Raw genomic sequence first — 22,453 nt, forward strand, 5'->3', positions numbered from 1 at the left:
AAAATACAGGAGTGGGCCAGTAGGCAAATGAAAAGATGGAGAAATGCAGATTAAAAGCTCTGTGACCTGTAATCCCAGCACTTTGGGAGGCTGAGACGGGCAGATCATGAGGTCAGGAGATCGAGACCATCCTGGCTAACACGGTGAAACCCCATCTCTACTAAAAAATACAAAAAAACTAGCCAGGCGAGATGGCGGGCGCCTGTAGTCCCAGCTGCTCAGGAGGCCGAGGTAGGAGAATGGTGTGAACCTGGGAGACGGAGCTTGCAGTGAGCCAAGATTTGGCCACTGCACTCCAGTCTGGGCAACAGAGCGACACTCCATCTCAAAAAAAAAAAAAAAAATACCCACAAGGAAGACTGAAAATAAAAAACTGATACCATCACGTTCTGGTGAATATTTGGAGGTACTAGAATTCTCATACTGATACAGGAACTAGAAAAAAATTATTTTGGGAGATAGTGAGGGTAAGAGAGTTATCAGGAAGGTTTCCTTTTCATAAAAAGCAGCTCCCAAGTCATTTCTTTTCTAACAAAAAGCAGCCTGAAAAATCAAGCTGCAAGCATAGATTAGCAAGCTGGAAGCTTGCATGGGTAAATGCCAGCAACTGTGGCAACAGAAAAGGGATACCTGGAAGCCAGGTGTATTCAACATGCAGGTTCCCTCTTCCCTTTTCTTTGTTGCCATGTGTGCAGTGAAAAAGCAGGCAACATGACACCAGCCAGGTAGAGACCCTATCTGCATAATAAAAGATTAGGGTGGGATGGCCAGCTTCTTCCCACACTATGCAAACAGCACAGAAGGTCTGACCCATCTTTCATGTGCTATGTAAAGCAAGCACTGCCTGCTCAAGCTTGTCTATAAAACCCTGTGCATTTCACCACAAAACCAGAAGACCCACTCAGGAGCCCCTCTTTCTCTGCAGGAGAGAGAGCTTTTCTCTTTTCTCTCCCCTATTAAACCTCTACTTTTTTTTTTTTTTTTTTTTTGAGACAGAATTTTGCTCTTGTTGCCCAGGCTAGAGTGCAATGGCGCGATCTCAGCTCACTGCAACATTTGCCTCCTGGATTCAAGAGATTCTCCTGCCTCAGCCTCCCAAGTAGCTGGGACTACAGGTGTGCACCACCACACCTGGCTAATTTTTTGTATTTTTAGTGGAGACAGTGTTTCACTATGTTGGTCAGGCTGGTCTCAAACTCCTGACCTCAGGTAATCCACCTGCCCCAGCCTCCCAAAGTGCTGCTGGATTACAGGCGTGAGCCACTGTGCCCAGCCTAAACCTCAACTCTTAAACTTACTTCTTGTGTGTCTGCGTCCTTGATTTCCTTGATGTGAGATGACGAACCTTGGGTATTTACCCCAGATAATGATGCCACTTCAATACATTCCTGATAGGAATTAAAAATGACACAGACCTTTTGGAAACAGTTTGATAGTTTCTCATCATGGTAAACATACACTGATAATATGACTCAGTCATCCCATTCTAACAGCAATGGGAACTTAGTTTCCCCCAAGAACATGCATGCAAATATCCATAGCAGTTTTATTCATAATATCCAAAAACCAGAAACAATCTACTTATCCTTTAGCCAACGAAAAAAGAGTGTCCCATCCATGTCCAGAAATTCTATCCGGCCTCAAGAGGAAATGGGGTCTCGATACAGACAACACGGGAGACTCTCAGATGCTTTACACTAAGCGATAGCAGCGAGACTCCAAGCCTCCCTATGGTATAACCCCATTCACACAACAGGAAGAAAGCAGTTCTATAGAAAGACAGAAGACAGCAGTGGTTTTCAGGGGTCAGGGGTGGAAGGAGGTTTTTCACTACCAAGGGTGGCTATGGTAGTGGTAGTTACATGACTCTAGCCATTTGTCAAAACTCTGAACTATCTCATGCCTGTAATCCCAGCACTTTGGGAGGCTGAGGTGGGCAGATCACCTGAGGTCAGGAGTTTGAGACCAGCCTGGTCAACATGGTGAAACCCTGTCTCTGCTAAAGATACAAAAATTAGCCAGCTGTGGGGGCACACGCCTGTAATCCCAGCTGCTCGGGAGGCTGAGGCAGGAGAACTGCTTGAACCCAGGAGGTGGAGGTTGCAGTGAGCCGAGATTGCACCACTGCACTCCAGCCTGGGTGACAGAGTGAGACTCTGTCTCAAAAAACAAACTGAACTATGCACCAAAGAGAACAAATTCTGAAAATTTAATGTGATTTTAAGATGAGCCATGAAAATATAGGAGTGGCAAGTAAGCACACTCATTGTAATGTAGGCATACTAATATGTAATTAGGGTGACTAATTATATATAGTTTGGCTAAATATACTATGAAAGGATGCGCAAGGTATGAAAGGATTTATCTTTATACACATGAAGAAACTGGGCAGATGAAGGGCATAGGTAGCACCATCACTTCTCACTGGGCATTTTATTTTTTACATGAATGAATGTATTTCTGGTCAACCATATTACATTTAAAAACTTGGAGCTGGGCACAGTGGCTCACGCCTGTAACCCCAGCACTTTAGGAGGCCGGGGTGGGTGGATCATCTGAGGTCAGGAGTTCAAGACCAGCCTGGCCAACATGGCAAAACCCCATCTCTACTAAAAACACAAAAAATTAGCTGGGCATGGTAGTGCATGCCTATAATTTCAGCTACTCAGGAGGCTGAGGCAGGAGAATCGCTGGAACCTAGGAGGCAGAGGTTTCAGTGAGCCAAGATGGTGCCACTGCACTCCAGGCTTGGCGACATAGTGAGACTCCATCTAAAAAAAAAAAAAAAATGGGACCGGGAGGAGTGGCTCACACCTTTAATGCCAACACTTTGGCCAGGAGTTTGAGGTTGCAGTGAGCTATGGTTGTGCCACTGCACTCCAGCCTGAGAGACTGAGGGAGACTCTGTCTCAAAAAGACAAAATGAATTAACAAAAAAAAAGAAACAAAAAGCAAAACAAAGCAAATGTAGGCACCACCTGTCAAAGAGTCTCTTCTACTCAGTCTGGAGTCTGTAGGGGTTCCCAGGTGATCTGATGTGCCTAGAGCTGAGACCCGCTTTGAAAAATCATGTCCTCGATACGATAAGGCGTGACCTCTGATGCCAAACTGCTCAGATTCACCCCCAACTCCACCCTTCAGTGGTTGACCTTGAACAAGCGAGTTCATCTACAATCTATAAGATCAGTGTGAGGATGAAATCAGCATTTACCTGAGGGAGCTGAAAAGTCACCTTCTCTCTTCTCAGTGATCTACTTCTGTTAATACGACCAAAACATTCAGTGTCTGTGGAATTTCCAAACCATGCCAGTTCTATGAAAGGTGTCTAACCACACCTGTATCTTACATGAATATTTGTGCATCTATTGCTATGAAAATGTGATCTCTACCCCAAACGTTACCTGATGAAGAATAACTCAATTTTTTACTAACAGTCAATGTATATGAAGATAATTCTTACAAAGTGAGACAAAACACTTTTATTTTCTAACTATGTTTTTTTTTTTTAAATCAAGACTGATTTGAACACTTAACACACACATTTTGAAGACCACAAAATGTTTCCTAAGATGATTTAATGTCATGGAAAGATGCTCACAGCATATTACTATCTGAACAATCGCACAGAAAAAAAATATATGTGTGAGATAAAATAGCATTTTTTTAATTGAGGTAGAATTCTCCTACCACAGAATTCACCAGTTCAAAGTGTCCAATTCAACAGCATTTAGTGCACTCACAATGTCATGCTACCTTCGTCACTATCTAGGTCCGGAACATTTTCACCATCCCAGGAGGAAACCCCATCCGGATTAGCAGTCGCTCCTCAGTCCCACCTTCCCACAGCTGCTGAAAGCCACCAATCTGCTATACATCTCTTCAGATTGGCCTGTTCTGGAAATTTCATATAAAAGGACCGCACACTGTGTGACCTTTTGCATCTGATGTCTTTCACTCAGTATCACGTATTCAAGGTTCATCCACAGTGTAGTAGGGATCACTGCTTCATTCCTTTTTATGGCTGTGTAATATTCCATTGTATGGATGGACCACATTTTGTTTATCCTTTCATCTGGTAATACACACCTTGGGGTCGTTTTCATCGTTTGGCCACTGTGAATAAGGCTGCCATGAACATTCATGCACAAGCGCCTTTTTGTTTGAACACCTGTCTCAATTAGTTTGAGTAGATATCTAGGATGGAATACAGGACTGTGGAATAGGGTCATAGGGCAAATTCTATGCTTCACTTTTGATAAATCAGGGGTCATTTTAGTGGGGGTCAGAGTGAGTCTCTGCAGAGCTCAGTTCAGGGGCTCCACCCGCAGCCAAAGTCCGCCCTCTGCGCGCAGGACCAGCTCCGGCTTCCTGCGGGGCTCGGTGTGGTCCGGCAGGACGCGGAAGCGCAGCAGCGTGAGCGCCAGGACGACCTTCATCTCGGCCATCGCGAACGTCTGCCCGATGCAGTTCCTGGGGGAGGGGGTTGGGAACTCTGACTGCAACCAAGAACCCCATCCTGGCCCCATCAAGCCGGGAACCTGGCCTGGGACAGCCAACCCCACCTACAGTAGCTTGAGGATAGAGAAGGGGGTATCTGTGCCTGGATCCCCATGTGGGCTTGCATATCCTGCAAGCCTAGCCCAGCTCCAGCCCCCAGCCTAGACCAAGGTGGAGTGGGAGCGGGCTCTGAGCACACCACAGACCCTTCTAGGACCAACCCAACCCTACTCTATGGACCTTTTCCCATAAACTCCAGAGGAGGTGAGGGAAGGAGAGCTGGAACTCGGACCATCTACAGTGTCCCCCTTCTCCCCACTGTCATGCCCAGACCCCTGCACCCATCAACCCAGACCCATCTCAGACACAGGCCGCCCTTACCTGGGCCCTGCCGAGAAGGGAATAAAAGCCAGAGGTGACCTCTCCTTGATGTTCTCTGGGTCAAAGCGAAAAGGATCGTAGACCTGGAGGTGAGACCAAGAAGCATTGCTGGGTGGAGTCTCCCAGGTCCACCAGCCTTGGAGAAACAGACAGTTGTGTGTGTCTTGGAGGGAGGTGATGTTGGATTCTCCTGATCAAAACCCTGCCCCCTCATCTAGGAGCCTTGGAATGGACAAAAACGGAGTGAGGGAGGGGGGCCCCGCACCTCAGGGTCTGGCCACACAGTTGGGTTGTGATGGGTTCCAAAAACACTGAGGAGGCAGGTAATGCCTGTGGGAGAGAAGGGGGCAGTCAGGAGAAGACCTCCTTCCCTGAGGGGTCCCTCTTCCTACCCAGGAGGCTCCTTCCCGTGAGACTGTGAGCACCTTTGGGGATGACTCGGCCGTCTGGGAGCACAATGTCCTGGGTGACATGGCGAGAGATGACTGGCACTGGGGGATGCAGCCGCAGGCTCTCCTTAATGCACATGGTCAGGAAGGGCAGCTGGGCCAAGTCGTCCCTAAGGAAACACCCAGCCCCAGTCATTATCAAGGGAGCAAAGACACAACTATCAACTTCTCTGTTTGCAAGTGAGATCTTTTCTCCCTATAACGAAATAAACTTTTTAAAAGAATTGTTACAAAGTTGCAGTAATAAAAACAGTGTGGCACTGTGGCAAAAACAAGAAAACAGACCCATGGAGAAGAACAGAGAGCTCAGAGAAAGACATAAGTGAAAACTTCACATTTGATAAAGAGAGCCCCTGTCCAAAACAAAATCCTGGGAAACTGATGGATTTTACGGTTGTGAAAGAAAAATGTGGATCAATTTAACTTCATGGAAGTTGAATATGCTCAAGGTAGTAGTTTTTGCAAATAAAGAATATTAATCAAAAGTACCCTCCAAAAGTTAAAAGGTGATATTTTGCAACCCAAGACAGAAAAAAAAAATCAATTTTGGCCGGGTGTGGTGGCTCATGGCTGTAATCCCAGCACTCTGAGAGGCTAAGTTGGGCAGATCACAAGGTCAGGAGATCGAGACCATCCTGGCTAACATGGTGAAACTAAAAATACAAAAACTTAGCCGGGAGAGATGGTGCACACCTGTAATCCCAGCTACTCGGGAGGCTGAGGCAGGAGAATCGCTTGAACCCGGGAGGTGGAGGTTGCAGTGAGCTGAGATCGCACCACTGCACTCCAGCCTGGGCAACAGAGACTCCATCTCAAAAAAAAAAAAAAAGAAAAAAATCAATTTTAATACACATTCTTAAAAGTAAATATTTTTGAAGAATCCAAAGAAAAAGAGCAAAAAAGTAAAGGAACAACTTCCATAAAAGAAAACGTCCAAGAGATGTTTAACCTCACTCTTATTTAAAACAACGTCCATCAAAAGAAGAAATGTGAAGATTGGCATAGATTTTAACATTTAATAATACTTTAGTAGTATTGGTAAAGTTATGGGAAAGCTTGTGCCATCAAACTCAGCTAATAGGAAAGGATTTGCAATGATAACTAAAATTGTACAATGCAAATGTTCTTTGATTCAGCAATTGCACTTCAGGCAAGCATGCAGACATGCTTATACGTGTAAGGAATGGTCACTGTGCACACATGCTGACTGCCTCATGTCCACTTTTAGCAAAAGGTTAGGAACAAGCCACATATACATTGATGGGAAGATGTTTAGATAAATAGCCACACAAGGGAATACTACACAGCTACCCAAAAGGAGGAAATAGGGATCGCTAGTCTCATCACATACTATAGGCTAGAAGGTAAATCAGTACCGACAATCTGGAAGGCAAACTGGAAATATCTACGATCATTGAAAATGTTTATGTGTATTCAATATAGGAATGAGATGAATAAATAAGGAATAAAATATTTAGCACTCAGAAAAATATAGCATTAAGACACACTGTCTAGTAAAAAAAGTTACAAACATATACATATGTGCATGTAAAAAGAGCAAAAAGTATATGAATATATATTTATGGAAATGAATGATTCAGAGGTAGATGAAAGATTGATAGATGATGATAGACAGATAATAGATAGATGACAGATATACAGAGATAGATAATAGATATATACATAGATGATAGAAACAGAGACACATAGATGATAGATAGATAATAGGTAGGTAGATAGATACATAGATAGATGATAGATAATAGAGATAAATAGATAATAGATAGATAATACAGATAGATAGATAGATGATAGATAGATAATAGATAGATAGGTGATAGATAGATAGATGAGATAGAGAGAGGATAGATAGCTAGATAGATAATAGAGATAGGTGATAGATAGATAGATAGATAGATAACAAATCTATAGCTCTGGAGACACCTTTGGAGAATGAGAAAGGATTAGGTGGGGTGGCAGGATTGTCAAGGAAAACCGTAGTCTTATCTGTAATATCTCATTTGGTGCAAGAAGAACCTGTCCTTATCATTGGTTTTGTAATTTAATGCTCATTTTCCATGCGGTGTGTATATACAATGGAATATCGTTCAGCCTTAAAAAAAAAAAAAAACTTATCTCATTTGCCACAACATGGAAGAACCTGGAGGAACTTATGCTAAGTGAAGTAAGCCAGGTGCAGAAACACAAACACACATGATCTTACTTGTCCTGGGACCTGAAATAGTCAAGCTCATAGAAATAGGAGTGGAGGCCGGGCGTGGTGGCTTATGCCTGTAATCCCAGCACTTTGGGAGGCCGAGGGGAGCAGATCACAAGGTCAGGAGTTCAAGACCAGCCTGGCCAATATGGTGAAATCCCATCTCTAATAAAAATACAAAAAAAAAAATAGCTGGGCGTGGTGGCAAGAGCCTATAATCTCAGTTACTCAGGAGGCTGAGGCAGGAGAATCGCTTGAACCTGAGAGGCAGAGGTCGCAGTGAGTTGAGATCACGCCACTGCACTCCAGCCCGGGTGACAGAGCAAGACTCTGTCTCAAAAACAAACCAAAAAAAAAAAGAAATAGAAGTAGAATGATGGTTACCGAGGCCAGGGCTGAGGGAGGGACAGAGAAGGATGAGATGTTGGTCACAGGATAGAAGCTTCAGTTATGCAAGAGGAATAAGTTTTTGAGATCTACTGCACAGCACGGTGATTTAGTGAACAATGTGTTAATTGAAATTGCTAAGAGAGGGAAGGAGGGAGGAAGGGAGGAAGGAAAGGGAGAAAGAGAGAGAGGAAGGAAAGGAGGGAGGGAGGAAGGCAGGAAGGAAGGAAGGAAGAAGGAAGGACGGAAGAAAGGAAATGTAGCGTGTATACACAATAGAATACTATGCCACCATTAAGAAGACTGGAATTTTGTCATTTGCGGCAACGTGGATGGAACTGGAGGTCACTGTGGTGAGTAAATAAACCAAGCACAGAAAGACACATATCACATATTCTCACTCACATGTGGGAACTGAAAAAGTGGATCTCATGAAGATAGAAGGTAGATTGGTAGAAGGGAGGGAGGGGTGAGGAGAAGTTGATTAATGGGCACAAATGAGAGGTTTGGTAGGAGAAATAAAACCCAGCACTCGATAGATCAGTGGGCTCGCTATAGTTTACAATATGTACTGTACATACCAAAATAATTAGCTTATGTTAGTTACGTTTCTAGCATAAAGAAAAAACAAATATTTCAGGCGACAGATATCCCAGGTACACTGATTTGATCTTTGCCAGTTATATGAATGTATCAGATTATCACGAGCATTTCAAATCTATGTGCATCTACTATGCAGCAACAAAAAATTGTTTGTTAAAAATGCAGAAAAAGTATTGGTTTTAAAAGCAGAAAAATGTTTCTCCTCCTCACAGGACTGCTGTGCTGAGCAAAGGCATGGACAGGAGGACACTGAATCCAAGACACCCGTCCACTCCAGTGCTTCCTCTCCTTCCTCCAGCCCCTGGCCCGGCTCAGGCCTCAGAATGTCCCCACTGGGCCCTCATTCTACAGCTAGTCCTCTCCTGAATGCCCTCCACACTGACCCTACAAAGATCTTCCTGGTACCCAGATGTGACCTGTCCCTCCCCTGCTCAAACACTTCCCATGGCTCCCTATTGCCCTTGGGCTTAAACTGAAGCCATTAACATCTTCACCAAGGTTTCTACAGCCAGCCCCAGTTTTATCATCTCACCATGACCGAGTTTCTCCCTCTCTCTCCCCTTCTCCTAGGGTTAGGGTTAGGGTTAGGGTTCGGGTTAGGGTTAGGGAGAGAGAGAGACCTTCTCTCTCTCTCTCTCTCTCTCTCTCTCTTTCTCTCCTCTCTCTTCCTCCTGTGAAGATCCCAGGCAGTCTTCTTGACCTAGAGCACTGCTTCCCAACTGTACCCAATTATCTACTAATCATTATTCAGGCTCTCAACTGAGACACTTTCTATACTCCCCAGTCCTGCTTCTCTTACTGTAAACCCCATCCCTGCACACGTAGGCTGGGAGTGTCCTGCCCAGGGACAGTTCCCCCACCAGGCTGGGAGCACCTGGAAAACAGATCTCTGGGCTGGGTCCTTCCCAGGTCTCCAGAGCACAGAAAGATGCTGTGCACAGATGTGGGGGTGGGAATGCAGTGTGGGAGTGTTTGCTGAATGAGGACTAGAAGGATGAACAATGCAGGTGTTCAAGACAAGAATGGATGACTTTTACCCCCAGGTCTCCCTTATAAATCCTTGGACTGGACTGGAGAGTAGGAATTAGGGAACAGAAGAGCAAACATTCAACAAGTGAAGATGTTTGAAAAAAATGATATTTCTGGGAGAAAAGGAAGAGAGTGGAGGGGAAGTTCATTCGCTGAACATGTGCTAAGTGGCATTATCTGTCCTCACATATCATCACCAGTTCTCTCAGAAGCCCAGGTCTTTCTGTTCTAAGGGCCGGTAACCTTTCCCCAGACAGTCAGGCTGGGTATTAAGTCCTGCCTGTGGTCCTCTGCTCCTATTCCCACTAAGCAATAGTGGCAGAATCAACAAAAACAACTTTTCCTTCCCTCTCCACCTGGGGAGCAGAGCCAATGAAAGAGTCTCAGGAACAGGGCACCAGCACCTGCACTCACCATTCAATCTCTTTAGGCTCACGGTCCTTCAGAAGCTCTTGCACCTCCTGCCGGCAGCGCTCCTGGTATTCCGGGTGCTTTGCAAGGTGATAGAGGATCCAGGAGAGACCACTGGCCGTGGTGTCATGGCCTGAGGGGCAGCAAGGCAGGCTTAGGTTTCTGGGCTGCTTCAGCACCCGAAGGTGGACAGCACCCATACATTGAGGACTTCAAGGGGGAGGGGGGAAGGGGGACAGGAAGGCTGGGGGGTTTGGACCAACAGGTCCAACCACCCTGTTTGTGGAATGGAGAGATCCCGGTCCCCACTCTCGCCCCACACGGCGCCCTCACCCTCAAACATAAAGGTGTCAGCTTCTGCTCTTATGTCCTCATCAGACAACTCCTTCCCGTCTTCATCCTGGAGAGAAGGCAATAACCCCAAACCCCGCCCCCAACAAAAAGTCACACTAGCTCTGAGGGCTCTTGAGTCTAATCTGAGACAATCTCTGAAGATTTGTCCTTTTTCCAGAAATCCAAATCCATCTTGCACTCCTAGACCCCTCTTGGTCACCATGGCCAGAGCCCCCACCTCATGACCTTCCTCTCTGGCTTCCTTGCCTCCCCTTGGTCCCTATGGGGAAGACTCAATGAACATTTTAATGAAAAGTTTCTGAGAAAAAGTTACTGGCAACCTGAGTTACAGGAGAATTAAATGGCAATTTCCCTCGGAAATTAGAGATTAAGTGTTGCTCCAAAGATATTGGCCCACATTCTAGAGTGATACATCTAGAGAATCTTATCTCCCTGGAGACATTTGGGTTGTAAGCCTACAGACTATGGCATCTCACTGAAGAGGATCTGTTTATGCTCCAGAGCAAAAAACACACACTGTCTCACAAAGCTAGCAAGCATTCTCACTCAGTCTCTCTCTCTCTCTCTCTCTCTCTCTCTCTCTGTGTGTGTGTGTGTGTGTGTGTATCTCATTCTCTTTCTTGGGAAGAAATAGAAAATGTGCCAAGACTCATAATGTAGGGCCCTTCTCCTAGGGTGCAAACTCTTCTGGACATACAGGTGAAAACATTGCCCTTGGAGAAATTTGACTTGAGGCTGAAGAGCCAGTGCCACAATCCTGCTCTGGCTGATAGTATTGCTGTGAGCGAGACATGGGCTGCTGTGATTCAGAGGTTTAATGCATCTGTCACAACAGAAATACACATAGACAAAGACATAGACACAGACGCAGACACAAACACACATAGACAAAGTCATAGACTTAGACACAAACGCAGACACACAAGCACACATAAACATAGACATACACACAGATATAGACACACACACACACAGACGAAGTCACACTTAGAAACACAGACACACAAATAAAACTACAAATACCATAAACATAAACATAGACACAGATATAGACACACACACAAACACACATAGATGAAGTCACAGACTTAGAAACACAGATACACAAATACACATAAACATAGACATAGACACAGATATAGACACAAACACACATAGATGAAGCCACAGACTTAGAAACACAGACACACAAATACACATAAACATAGACACACACTCAGACACAAATACTCACAGACGTAAACATAGACATAGACAAAAACAGACACAAGCACAGGCACAAAGATATAGGCACAGCATTGACATAGGCAAAGCCATAGACGAAGACACAGTCACAGACACAGACAAAAAACATGGACATAGACAGACACTGAGACAAAGACACAAACACGGAGAAAAGACAAAGACATAAACACAGACACAGATACACACAAAGACATAGACATGGATGAAAATATACACAGAGAAGGCCGGGCGCGGTGGCTCGAGCCTGTAATCCCAGCACTTTGGGAGGCCGAGACGGGCGGATCACGAGGTCAGGAGATCGAGACCATCCTGGCTAACACGGTGAAACCCCGTCTCTACTAAAAAATACAAAAAGCCAGGCGAGGTGGCGGGCGCCTGTAGTCCCAGCTACCCGGGAGGCTGAGGCAGGAGAATGGCGTAAACCCGGGAGGCGGAGCTTGCAGTGAGCCGAGATCCGGCCACTACACTCCAGCCGGGGCGACAGAGCGAGACTCCGTCTCAAAAAAAAAATACACAGAGACAAAGACATACACATAGATATAGAAAAGACAGGACAAAGGCGTAGACATGGACAAAGATGAGAAGATGAGGACACAGACACAAAGACGTACGGATATAGCCAATGACAAAGACAAAGACATACACACAGTCACAGTCATAGACAGAGACACAAACTCAAATAGAGACAAAGATATAGAAAGACATAGGCAAAAACATAAACATAGATCCAGACATAGATGTAGATGTAAATGTACATATTTAAATGTGGCCAGTTAACTCATTAGCTTGTAAATAGAGCAAACTCTCGGACTTGTCAGTTTCAAACCTAGCAGCTCCCTGCTACGTGCACTCCACAGAGTCATCTCTAAAACCTATCTCTGACCTGTCCCTCTCTTCCTCAATCACCATCCACGGCTCCCTAGTGCCCTCTGGATCAAGTTCAACTTCTTTCATCTGACATTTCACATGAAGCTTCCTTCTACTTCTTGAATTCAGATCCCAGAGAAGCCCACCTTGCTCAGCAGGAGCACATCAATGAAGTCCAAAGTCTTGGATTTGGCTTTGGCTTGGAGGAAGTCATCAACACCCTGGCTAGGCAGGGTGCGGCGCCGCTCCTGGATGACGGCGTCTGTGAAGTCGTGCACCAGGCGGCAGGCCCTGCGGAAACGCTGCCCATCAGGGGTGAGATAATACAGGAAATCTATATGCAGGGGGATCTGCTGGTGTCTTTTTGATACAAGGGCACTGAGCTCCAAGATGGCGGCAATATATTCACTCGGCTTCCTGCAGGATAAGGGCAGAAAGGGAGAAAACAATTTAATACACCTGAAGCCCCAGGAGCACCTCCCACCAGCAGCCAGGAGCTATCTTCTATCAGTAAACAGAGTATCCAGGAACAGATGACCCCACAGATACAGGGTGGGGATCAGCACGAAATCAACTCTCCAGGCTCTCTTTTCTCTCCCTGTATCCAATCTCTGTGACATGCCTCCATGCCGCTAGGCACCCAGAGGATAATTTGCACATTATGCTCCTATTCTCTCTCTCCCTCCCAGAATACAGTCTTGCCCCTTCTTCTTCCTGAAGCTGTCCACAAAGTTCGGACTTTATGCTCCTCCAACTAGTGCATGGTCCAGCTTCCACCCTAGCTTCTTTGCATCAGTGTTAACTCCATTTAGTGCTACATTACAGTCAGTCCCTGACAGAGACCCGCTCTGACCACACCCACCAGTTCGAACCCTTTTAATGAGTCCCTAGAAACCTCAAGATAAAATTTATACCAGTCCTTCAATGATCAGGTATAACAAAACTCCTCCAGGAAAGTTTGTCTGATTTCCCTGCTCAGTCCTCCCTCCCCCACCTATCCACCTTGGGTCCACGGCCCAAGATCCCAGACCCTGGGCAAGAACTTACTCCTGACAATGGCTGTCAAAGCTGAAGACACATTTCTGCAGACTGTCCAAGGTCATGAGGCTGATGTGCTCAAACATGTCCAGACGGGCACTGCCCCCCGAGGCCAGGAGCTGCCACTTGGCCTAGCCAGAGATGGGAACAGAGCTGGGGCAGGCTTCTTGCTCCCTTGAGCACCTCTCCAACCCCAACCATCAAGATGCACTCCCCAGAATAAGCCTCTTCATCTTCTCCCCTGGGACCCCTCCCCAGGGAGGACCAGGTTATGGTGCAAGCAAAAGCTGTTACTATTAAGAGATGAAGACCCAAGATTGGGAGTTAGGAGACCTAGGTTCAAGTTCCAGCTCTGGCTCCTGTGCCGTGTGCCATTAGTCAATTCACTACCCTCCCCTATATCCCAGCTGTCAAATCTTCAGGAACAGTTAAGATGATGTGCTTTGGAGCCATATAATCCACGTTAGAAACTCTGCTCCACCACACCAAGCTCAGTCATTAGCTGGGTGGACTTGGGTTAGCTCCCTAATCTCTCAGACCTGCAGTTTCTAACTGCCATGGGGCAGAAATACATCATCTCTCCTTCACAGAGTTCTTAAAATCAAATTAGACAATATGTACTCATATCATGGAATGGACACATGGCATTGCTTCTGGAATATGGTTCATGCTTAATAAATGTTGGATTTCTCCATCTGCATTGTAATAAATTGATTTCAACAACCTGCGTGCGTGTTTTGGGGAGGTAGTCCTTCGTGAGTCCTGAGCATCCTTTCTGGGAATGTCATGAATGCAAGACACTGATGTTCTTGACATGGAAAATTTATCAGAGTTGTGTTTGCAAAGAATAACTTTGAGGGATAAGGTAAAGACTCCCCCTAGACATGTTGCTTTTGCTTGCTATAAAAGCAGATTCCCTAAGCTTAATTCTCCTTTTCTGTAATGCAATATACTATGTCAGCAGGCATTTATAGAAGCCCACCTGTGTCAGCCCATGGGATTTGGGAAGTTTAGAGGAAAAAAATGCAATCTAACAAGAAACACATGCTGCTCTCTGTGTCATGAGTAGTAAACTATCCTTTGTCTCTGACCCAGGAGTCTCTTGTCCTTCTAGAAGAATTTATGAAACAGTAACAAACTAACTTATCAATTTATAAGTTAAAATAAATCCTAGACACCTCACAAAACCTTGCCACAATTCTTCCCTTCCTCCCATATCCACACCGTTTGCAATGTGATTTTTCAGCAACTCCCATTAATAGACAGGGCCTATTTTACCCCCTGCCTTTGATTCCATGTTGGACTTCTGGCTTTCAATGTCAAAATACAATGTGGTGAAAACGATGAGGTAATAACTAATGAAGTTAAAACTCGTCTTACTCCCTGGAGCTCTGCCTGCATTGTGAACCACGGGATACCTTCTGGAAGGAGACAATCATAGGGAGGAACATCCAGGGGTCCTAGCTGAGGCCAAACCCAGACATGTGAGAGAACCCAAACATGTCCCAGCCAAAACCCAAACATGTAACAGAACTCAACCAACACCTGCAAGGCTGCCTACCTGACCCCCAGCTGCTCATGTACCATGAGTGATCCCTTCCACATCCAGAAGAACCTGTCAACTGTCCCACAGACTTCTCAGCAATCATAAGTCCTTATTGTTTTAAACCAATCAGTTTTCAAGTTTCTCACCAGCAACAGCTACTATGCAATTGTCGTCGTGACCCTCTTGAGTTTACAGGGCTTGGGTGACGGAAACATAGAAACAGACACCTTCTGGGCACTTACTATGCACCAGGGACGCGACTCCATTACATCACCTTGACCATCTTTTAAGTAGGGATTATTAGCCCCATTCTACAGATGAGGAAACCAAGGCTCAGAGAAGAAGAGCAATGACCCAATGACATGAGCAGAGCGAAAATTCCAGACCAGATCTGTCTGTGGTCCCTCCACCCCAAGGCTGCAGTTGGGACCTTGGCTTCAAATAACTCACATGCATGATGTTCACACTCTCATTGAAAATCTTCATATAGGGCTTCAGGATGTTGAAATGGAAGGCAGGTGTCAGCATCCGACGGTGGCGGCTCCACTTGTCACCAGCACTCAGCAGGAGCCCATCCCCTAACAGGGCAGCCAAGGGCCATGGGCAAGGGCGTCTCCCTCCCCTGGCCCTCCACATTGTTCCCAACCCTGTTCACCTGCAGATACTCACCCAGCCAGGGCTCCAGGAAGCTGTAGAAGAACTTGTCCTTTGGTGCAAGGGTGGCTGACATAAATGAAGACAATCAGGGGCCATGGAGGCAGGTGAAAGAGGAACTTTGGGGGTGGCGGAGGCTCCCAGCAAGAGGTTTGCATTTCTCCCTTCCGAGCCCCACATAGCAGGAAGGGGTCCAAGGGCAGAGGAAGAAAGGAGGATGGGGGAGGGGAGAGAAGACCAGACCAGCCTACAGCAGCACAGTACAGCAATGACACTGCCTAACCTGGCACGGAGAAGCTATGTCGGGGCTCCAGCATGCCTTGACACGCCTCCTACATGACCCAACATTTTCCTCAACCCCTGAGCACAGCTCAGCACTCTACAGAAGGCCTTCACAAGGACCTAGGACACCCTGTCTGCCCCAGCACTCTCTGACATCTCCTGGCATGGCATCTTCTGACATGGACCTGGACATGAGATGAGGCATGACCCTGACATGTGTTCACATGTCCTGACATGGCCACAAAATACATGACAATTCCTAACACAAGACAGTATGCTCTAACATGCACATGAGATGGTCTAACATGACCTCAAAAGCGCGTTCCACATACAAGCTCCGGGTTGAATATAAATATGGTACCTTTAACGTCCCAGACATAGCCCACATGTGATCCAGACTGTTCCTCAGGCATGACCCAAACATACTATAACACAGCTTCAGATAAGACTCAAATAATGTCTCAGACAGTTCACGTAGGGACCCTGGGTCCCAGACTTCACACAAGCCCCAAACATGGCCCAGATGTGACCAGCAGGAGAAAACGACAATGTCAAACAGCACCTGAGACAAGAACCAAACCGGCCCTCACATGCCCCACATGTCCTTGGCCACAGATAAACCCCACACATGACCAGCTCTACATGGCCCCAGTTGGATTGATACACCAGATATAACCAGGTATAACATATTTCAGGTGTAACCAGGACCCACGTGTAAATATACACAGCAGACCTGGCCTTATAACAGCCATCATAGAGACATGTCCCAGACATGAGCAAGCAGGAAGAGAGGTCAGACAGGTGGGAGTCCAGGGGCGATGGAGGCAATGGCGTCTCCACCACAGCCCCACCTGGCTACACATGGGTCACGTGATCAGCTGGAGGCAGCAGAGATCCCAGCTGTGGGCAAGGCGTGGCCAGTGCAATGTCTACCTGGAGCAAAGAGCACAGGCTTGATGCAGGTGGGGAGGAAGACGTGGATGACTGCCTGCCAGGGCCCCACCCACCAGTAGCACATATCACCAAAGGTGCCCACCAGGCTTTGTGTGTATAGGAGACCTTCCTCCGAGCTGTGAATCTGGAGAAAAACAAACAGGACCCAATTCATGCTCTCCTAGGCTATGAGAGAGAAGGATCTGCAGGGAAGAGGTCGAAGCCTTTGCCCTGCGGATTTCAAGCAGCATCTCATCCTCCTCTCAGTGCTGAGCCCCACCTGGGCTTCCTCCTCACATCCTCCATGCAGGACTCTCCATTCTTTCAGTTACACAGACAGAAAAGGTCTTTCCCCATGTGGATCCACACACCGTGTTTCCTGGGCTGTCATTCATCCCATTTTCCAGATGAAGAGCCTGAGACTCTGAACAATAAAGTCACTTGCCCATAGTCCCAGACCATGGCAAGCCTGAGGCCTAAGACTGGGTCTGTCTGCACCCACGGCCTGAATCCTTAACCAACAAACTTCTTTGCGCCCCCAAAACAGTAGCTCTGGAAGACCCAGGCCTGCCAAGACTGGCCAATCAGAGTCACGGGGATTTGGTGAAAAATTGGTCCTATGACTCAGGCAAGGAGAAGTAAATCATGGGCCATTTCTGGGAACTCTGAGGGAAAGGTGGGCTTTCCCATGGGAACTGAGCTTCTGGGACTCATCTTCGATGTCATGAGGAAAAGGCCACCTTGAAAGGAAAAGCAGCCTGGAGAAAGCTAAAGCCAAGAGAGAAAGATAGATTCCCAGTAACATTGTGTGAGACCCGGATCCAGCCATGCCTGAAGGCCACCTCCCTGGACTTTAAAGTTAATAGATTATCTTTTTTTGCTTAGATCACACCAGGTTGGGTTTCCACCACTCACAATGGAAAGAGACCTCAATAACCAGAGACAGCTGGGAACCAGCCCAGAGTCACTCAGCATTTTGATGTCAGAGCCATGGTCTCTGTAGGATGCTGCCCATTTCCCCTGCTCAGCCTGGCCTGTCCAACGATGGGAAGCACAGAGATCAAGGAAAGGGTCCCAAGCTGAGGTGGAGTCTCCTTTTGGAGATCCCCAGGGCCTGCAGCAGGATAGCAATGAACTTAGGGTAGACAAGCTATAGGATGGGGTAAAAGGAATTGACCCACCAGAGGTGGACATCATGGAAATAGCAGCCCAGACCTCCCACCAGCCACAAGTCCTCCTCATTGTTCTAGGCTTTGGGACAGGCAAGGTGATGCTAGGCCTGGCAAGGGGCCTTGAATACTAATGATGCTCAATTGCATCACCCTGCACTCTCCTTTCAAACATTCCTACTCATTGTTCCAGACATATCTCCAACAACTCCTCCTCCAGGAAGTCTTCCAGCCTGCCCCAGCAGCGACCTTGTTCTTCCCTGGACTGTCATCCATCTCCCTCTGGCCCTTTCCTGATCCCATGAAGTTGGGGATATCTCTATCCAGGTCCATCTCCTTAAGGTTGGGGTTTCCTCCAAGACAGAGCCTTGAGTTGAGGTCTCTCAGAATGCCAATACCAATGCCAATACCAGGGCAGCCCAGAATACAAGAACAGGGGTTCAGACAGCAATGGAGAGAGGAGACGCTGAGATGGGAATTGATGAATACATGAAAGAAAGGCGAAGATGGCTGAGAGAGAAGGAAAGGAGAGGCCAGAGTACTGCAGGGGCCAAACAGGAGCTTGGGGATAGAGGAAGTACAGGCCTCAAATGCACTGCAGCACCCACCACCAGGTGTTCCAGATGGTACCTGAGGCGTTGATGACAGACCGGATGATGTCGGGGTGGCACAAACTGAGGAGAGGGAAGACGGGGCCCATCCAGACCTTAAAGCCCTGGGGATAGGTGGCCACCAGCTGAGTCAGAACTCTCATGCCCTCCTCTGTGGATTTGACCTGCAAGCAAGCAGGGGTCGTTACCTTCTGTGACGGTTAATTCTAGGTGTCCACTTGACTAGGCTAAGGGATGCCCAGGTAGTTGGACAAACATTTCTGGGTGTGTCTAATCTATTCGTCCTATCTATCTAATTTTTCTATCTATATATCTATCTGCCTACCCATCTATCCATCAATCCATCTTATCTGTACTTTCATCCATCCATATATTCATCCTATTATGTCTACTTATCATCTATTAATAACTACCTATCCATCTGTCTGACGTATCCATCATATATACCTACTCTATCTGTATACCTAATCTATCCATCCTATCTACTCTATCTACCCATCCATCCATCATCCATCTATCCATCCTATCTGTGCATCCATGTGTCCATGCATCCATCTATCCTTTTATCTATCTACGTACCTGTCCACCCATCCATCCACCTATCTATCTATCCTATCTGTGCATCTATCTATCTATCCTATTATCTATCTATCTATCTATCTATCTATCTATCTATCTATCTATCTATCTATCTATATTCCTCCTGATCTATCTATCTATCTATCTATCTATCTATCTATCTATCTATCTATCTATCTATGTATCTATTCACATTCCTCCTGCTCTATCTCTCTTGGGGCCACCTCCAAGTCCCAGGGTGCATCCCAGGGCGGAGGGAGAAGACACACTGTCCGCTCACAGAGGCCCAGTTAGCTTGAGAGGAAAGATTTTCTTGTTCTGGGAATCATTTCAGCCCAGAGGCGGCCACATGGGGAGGTCCTCACAGGGGAGATTCGTAGGGAGCAGTATGGCCTCAGGACATGTCCCCCTTCACGTCCTGGCTGGTCCACAGAGGTTCCAGTTCCTCCCATGGAGAAGGTTCTGCACATAGGAGACCCTCCCTTCTCAGCAGCCACTAGGGGAGCAGAGGTGACTCTGACTGTCCATCAGGACAGTGTCTCCCCCCTGGGAGCAGCTTCTGCACCAGGCTCTGTGCTAGTGCGTCCTGTGCACCCTCCCACTTCACCTGTGGACACACCCATCAATCCTGCCATTTGCAATGAGCAGATTGAGACCACGTGCCCCAAAGGGGAGAGCAGGTCTAAGTCAGAGGGCAAGGTCTCGGGGAAGGGAAAGGCCAAGGAAAGCTTCTGAAAGGGGAAGTGAGTGACCAACATCTTTCTGGGTTTGGTAACAGGTCTCATTGGTAAGAGGGAGATACAAGGAAGAGGAAGATAAGAGGAAGGTGCCGTCAGATATGGTGGAAGTGGGAGATGGCCCACGCCTCTCCTCTAGCCCAGCTGTACCCTCACAACAGGAAATAGTCTAGGCAGGGAGAGGACCCTGGACAGTGGGTGCAGGAGGCCTCGAGTCCAGCAATGGAGAATGTGGGAATGTCAGGGACTCACCTCTCTGTGCAGCCAACCCTCTGCCCAGAAGCCCCGCAGAGGTGCATTAGTGTGGGAAGACAGGCAGGAAAAGGATTCAATGCAAGCCAGGAGTGGGAGGATGAGGAGGTGAGAAGGGCTTGGGTTGGCACAGCACAGAAATAAGTGAATAAACAGAGGAATGAGTAAGATGCCTCCCCTGCTTTTCTGCCACCCCAGATCCCAGCCCACCCCTTCACCCCCACTCCATCAGCCTCGTACCCCTCAGGAAGTCCATCCACCCTGAGACCTAGACCCATCCTGCTGCCACACTTACCATGCCCTGGTGTCCCCAAAACCAGTTCCGTTTCGGGGGTTGTGGGAAGCCCCGGAGGCGGTGGTTGTTTTCATAGAAGGTGTAGGTCCAGGCCAGGACACGGGCCAGGAGCCAGGAGGTCCCGACTAGCAGCAGGAGCAGCCACGGGGACGCTGCCACCGGCCCGAGGCCCAGCCAGGACAGGCTCAGCTGGGACATCCTGCAGGGCAGATGGGATGGATGGTGAGATCCTGAGGCCCAGGGAAGGGCCCCAGGGAAGGGCCCAGGGAGCTCCAGGGACAGTAAAGAGGCAGGGATGGGCAGTGCTGGAGGTAGAGCAGGGAGGGCTCAGGATGGGTAAAAAGGGACTGAGAGGTAAAGTCCAGAAAGGCCCAGCCAAAACCAGCAGCCAAGTGGCCTCCAGTTCCCTAGTAAACACTCAGAATGGGAAAGAGAGAGACAGACTGATTAAAGTCCAGAAAGGCCCAGCCTGAATCACTGGGAGGTTGCCAGGGGCTTGGTTTCAGTTACCAGGAAACCTCCCATCCTCCAGGCCAGCACCCGGGAGCTGCATGGGCCTTGGGCAGTACCTCTCTCCATCCCAGGCCAGGACCCCCGCCCCGGGCCTGCCACTCCCAGCCTGGTACCTTCTGTCAGGAGCAGTTTGTCCCACACAACCTCCTCTCCCTGTCTGCTGGGAGGCCTTTGACCCTGGCCCTTGAGGTAGGAAAGGCTGTGGGAGGGCTGGCTGGGTTGGGCTGGGCCAACCAATCCCTGCAGCCTGGGTGCATCTCCTGAGCCTGGGCAGTCAACCAACACCTGGCCTCAGGCCAGCTGAGTGCAGAGGAATCAGCTCAAGGTCCGGATGGATGGGTAGATAGAAAATAGAGTAGATAGGATGGATAGTTTAGGTAGATAGACAAAGTAGAAATAGATGATGGATATATTAGACAGATGGATAGATAGCTATTAATAAATGATAGATAGATACATAGATAATAGGATGAATAGATGAATGGATGAACCTACAGCTAAGATGGATTGATGGATGGATGGGTAAGCAGATATATATATAGATGGAGAAATTAGATAGATAGGATGAGTAGATTAGATAGACACACCCAGAAACAATGTTCCATCGCTGCCCCAGATATGCGGGATCCTCATTTGTGACATGGGAACTGGGGATCCTGGGTCACTCCAATCACTCCAGATGCTACACGGCCAGTGACTTACTCAGTACGATGCTGAGGAACAATCAGAAACAGGATCAGAGTCACTCTCAAGCAAAATAAAAATAAAAATAAAATAAAAAATAAAAACCTCCAAGGATTAAATGATTTTTCCCATTGTCCTGGGGAGAAATTAATCCAAGGGAGGTCACAGGGCAAAGAATTCCCCATCACCACCACCACCACCAGGGGCACACCATCACCCCTGGAGTTTTCTGATTTACTCTTTGGCCCATTAAGCATGAAATTTCTTATGCGAGGTTTCTCTCTGATAAGGGAAAAGAGCTTAATATCTCTACCTTTCCTCTCCTCCTCCTGCCTGGTCTCTGTATTCTGGGTTAAACTTTAATTTATGTTGGGGATTTGCAATGTCTGACACATCTAGCTGAGCCTTCTGTCCAGAGATACATTGGGAGTGGAGGCTAATAATTGGGTCAAAGGAGAAACGCCATAAGCCCACACTCCTATCAGGGTGGATTAAAGGTCTGACTTGCCTGACTCTTGTCTCACCTGCTCCCATGGTCTGAGTAGAAGTTTGGGTCCCGGAACTATGAGGTTGTGTGAAGCCTTCCAGCCCCATACCTGCAGAACAGTTTGCAGCTCACTCTGCTCTGAACTGTCCCAAGTTTGCACAGATATTCTTCATTCCTCGAAAGAAACTGCACCCTTCAAAGCTCACACATTTCCCTTCTTGGCTCAGCACAG

At 47.3% G+C, this 22,453-nt stretch overlaps 1 protein-coding gene across 2 annotated transcripts; it reads right to left on the reverse strand.

The window, feature by feature from the left end:
• Positions 1 to 3,556: 3,556 nt before the first annotated feature.
• LOC105519778 (phylloquinone omega-hydroxylase CYP4F2) lies at positions 3,557 to 21,252 on the reverse strand. Of its 2 annotated transcripts, XM_011953244.1 has the most exons (13): positions 21,164 to 21,252; positions 20,538 to 20,736; positions 18,694 to 18,838; positions 15,695 to 15,748; positions 15,476 to 15,603; positions 13,489 to 13,610; positions 12,588 to 12,858; positions 10,309 to 10,375; positions 9,979 to 10,108; positions 5,304 to 5,437; positions 5,144 to 5,208; positions 4,879 to 4,961; positions 3,557 to 4,470 (listed from the first exon to the last, which is right to left on the reverse strand). In XM_011953244.1, the coding sequence occupies exons 2-13, from the start codon at positions 20,733 to 20,735 to the stop codon at positions 4,305 to 4,307; spliced, it is 1,563 nt and encodes a 520-aa protein (XP_011808634.1). In that variant the 5' UTR covers position 20,736; positions 21,164 to 21,252; the 3' UTR covers positions 3,557 to 4,304. The 2 variants fall into 2 exon arrangements, with proteins under 2 accessions (XP_011808634.1, XP_011808635.1); XM_011953245.1 differs by lacking the exons at positions 18,694 to 18,838; positions 21,164 to 21,252 and adding an exon at positions 16,895 to 17,039 and having other exon boundaries at positions 4,259 to 4,470; positions 20,538 to 20,735.
• Between the last annotated feature and the right edge of the window lie 1,201 nt (positions 21,253 to 22,453).

The sequence above is a fragment of the Colobus angolensis genome, unplaced genomic scaffold (assembly GCF_000951035.1).
Source record: "Colobus angolensis palliatus isolate OR3802 unplaced genomic scaffold, Cang.pa_1.0 Scaffold36, whole genome shotgun sequence".
Taxonomy (NCBI): domain Eukaryota; kingdom Metazoa; phylum Chordata; class Mammalia; order Primates; family Cercopithecidae; genus Colobus; species Colobus angolensis.

Coding starts and splice junctions, on each gene's coding strand:
- LOC105519778 (XM_011953244.1), bottom strand. CDS start 20,735: ATGTCCCAGCTGAGCCTGTCCTGGCTGGGCCTCGGGCCGGTGGCAGCG. Junction 12,859..13,488: donor TTTGACAGCCATTGTCAGGA/GTAAGTTCTTGC, acceptor CTTATCCTGCAG/GAAGCCGAGTGAATATATTG. Junction 10,376..12,587: donor ATGTGCTCCTGCTGAGCAAG/GTGGGCTTCTCT, acceptor CCTTCTCTCCAG/GATGAAGACGGGAAGGAGTT.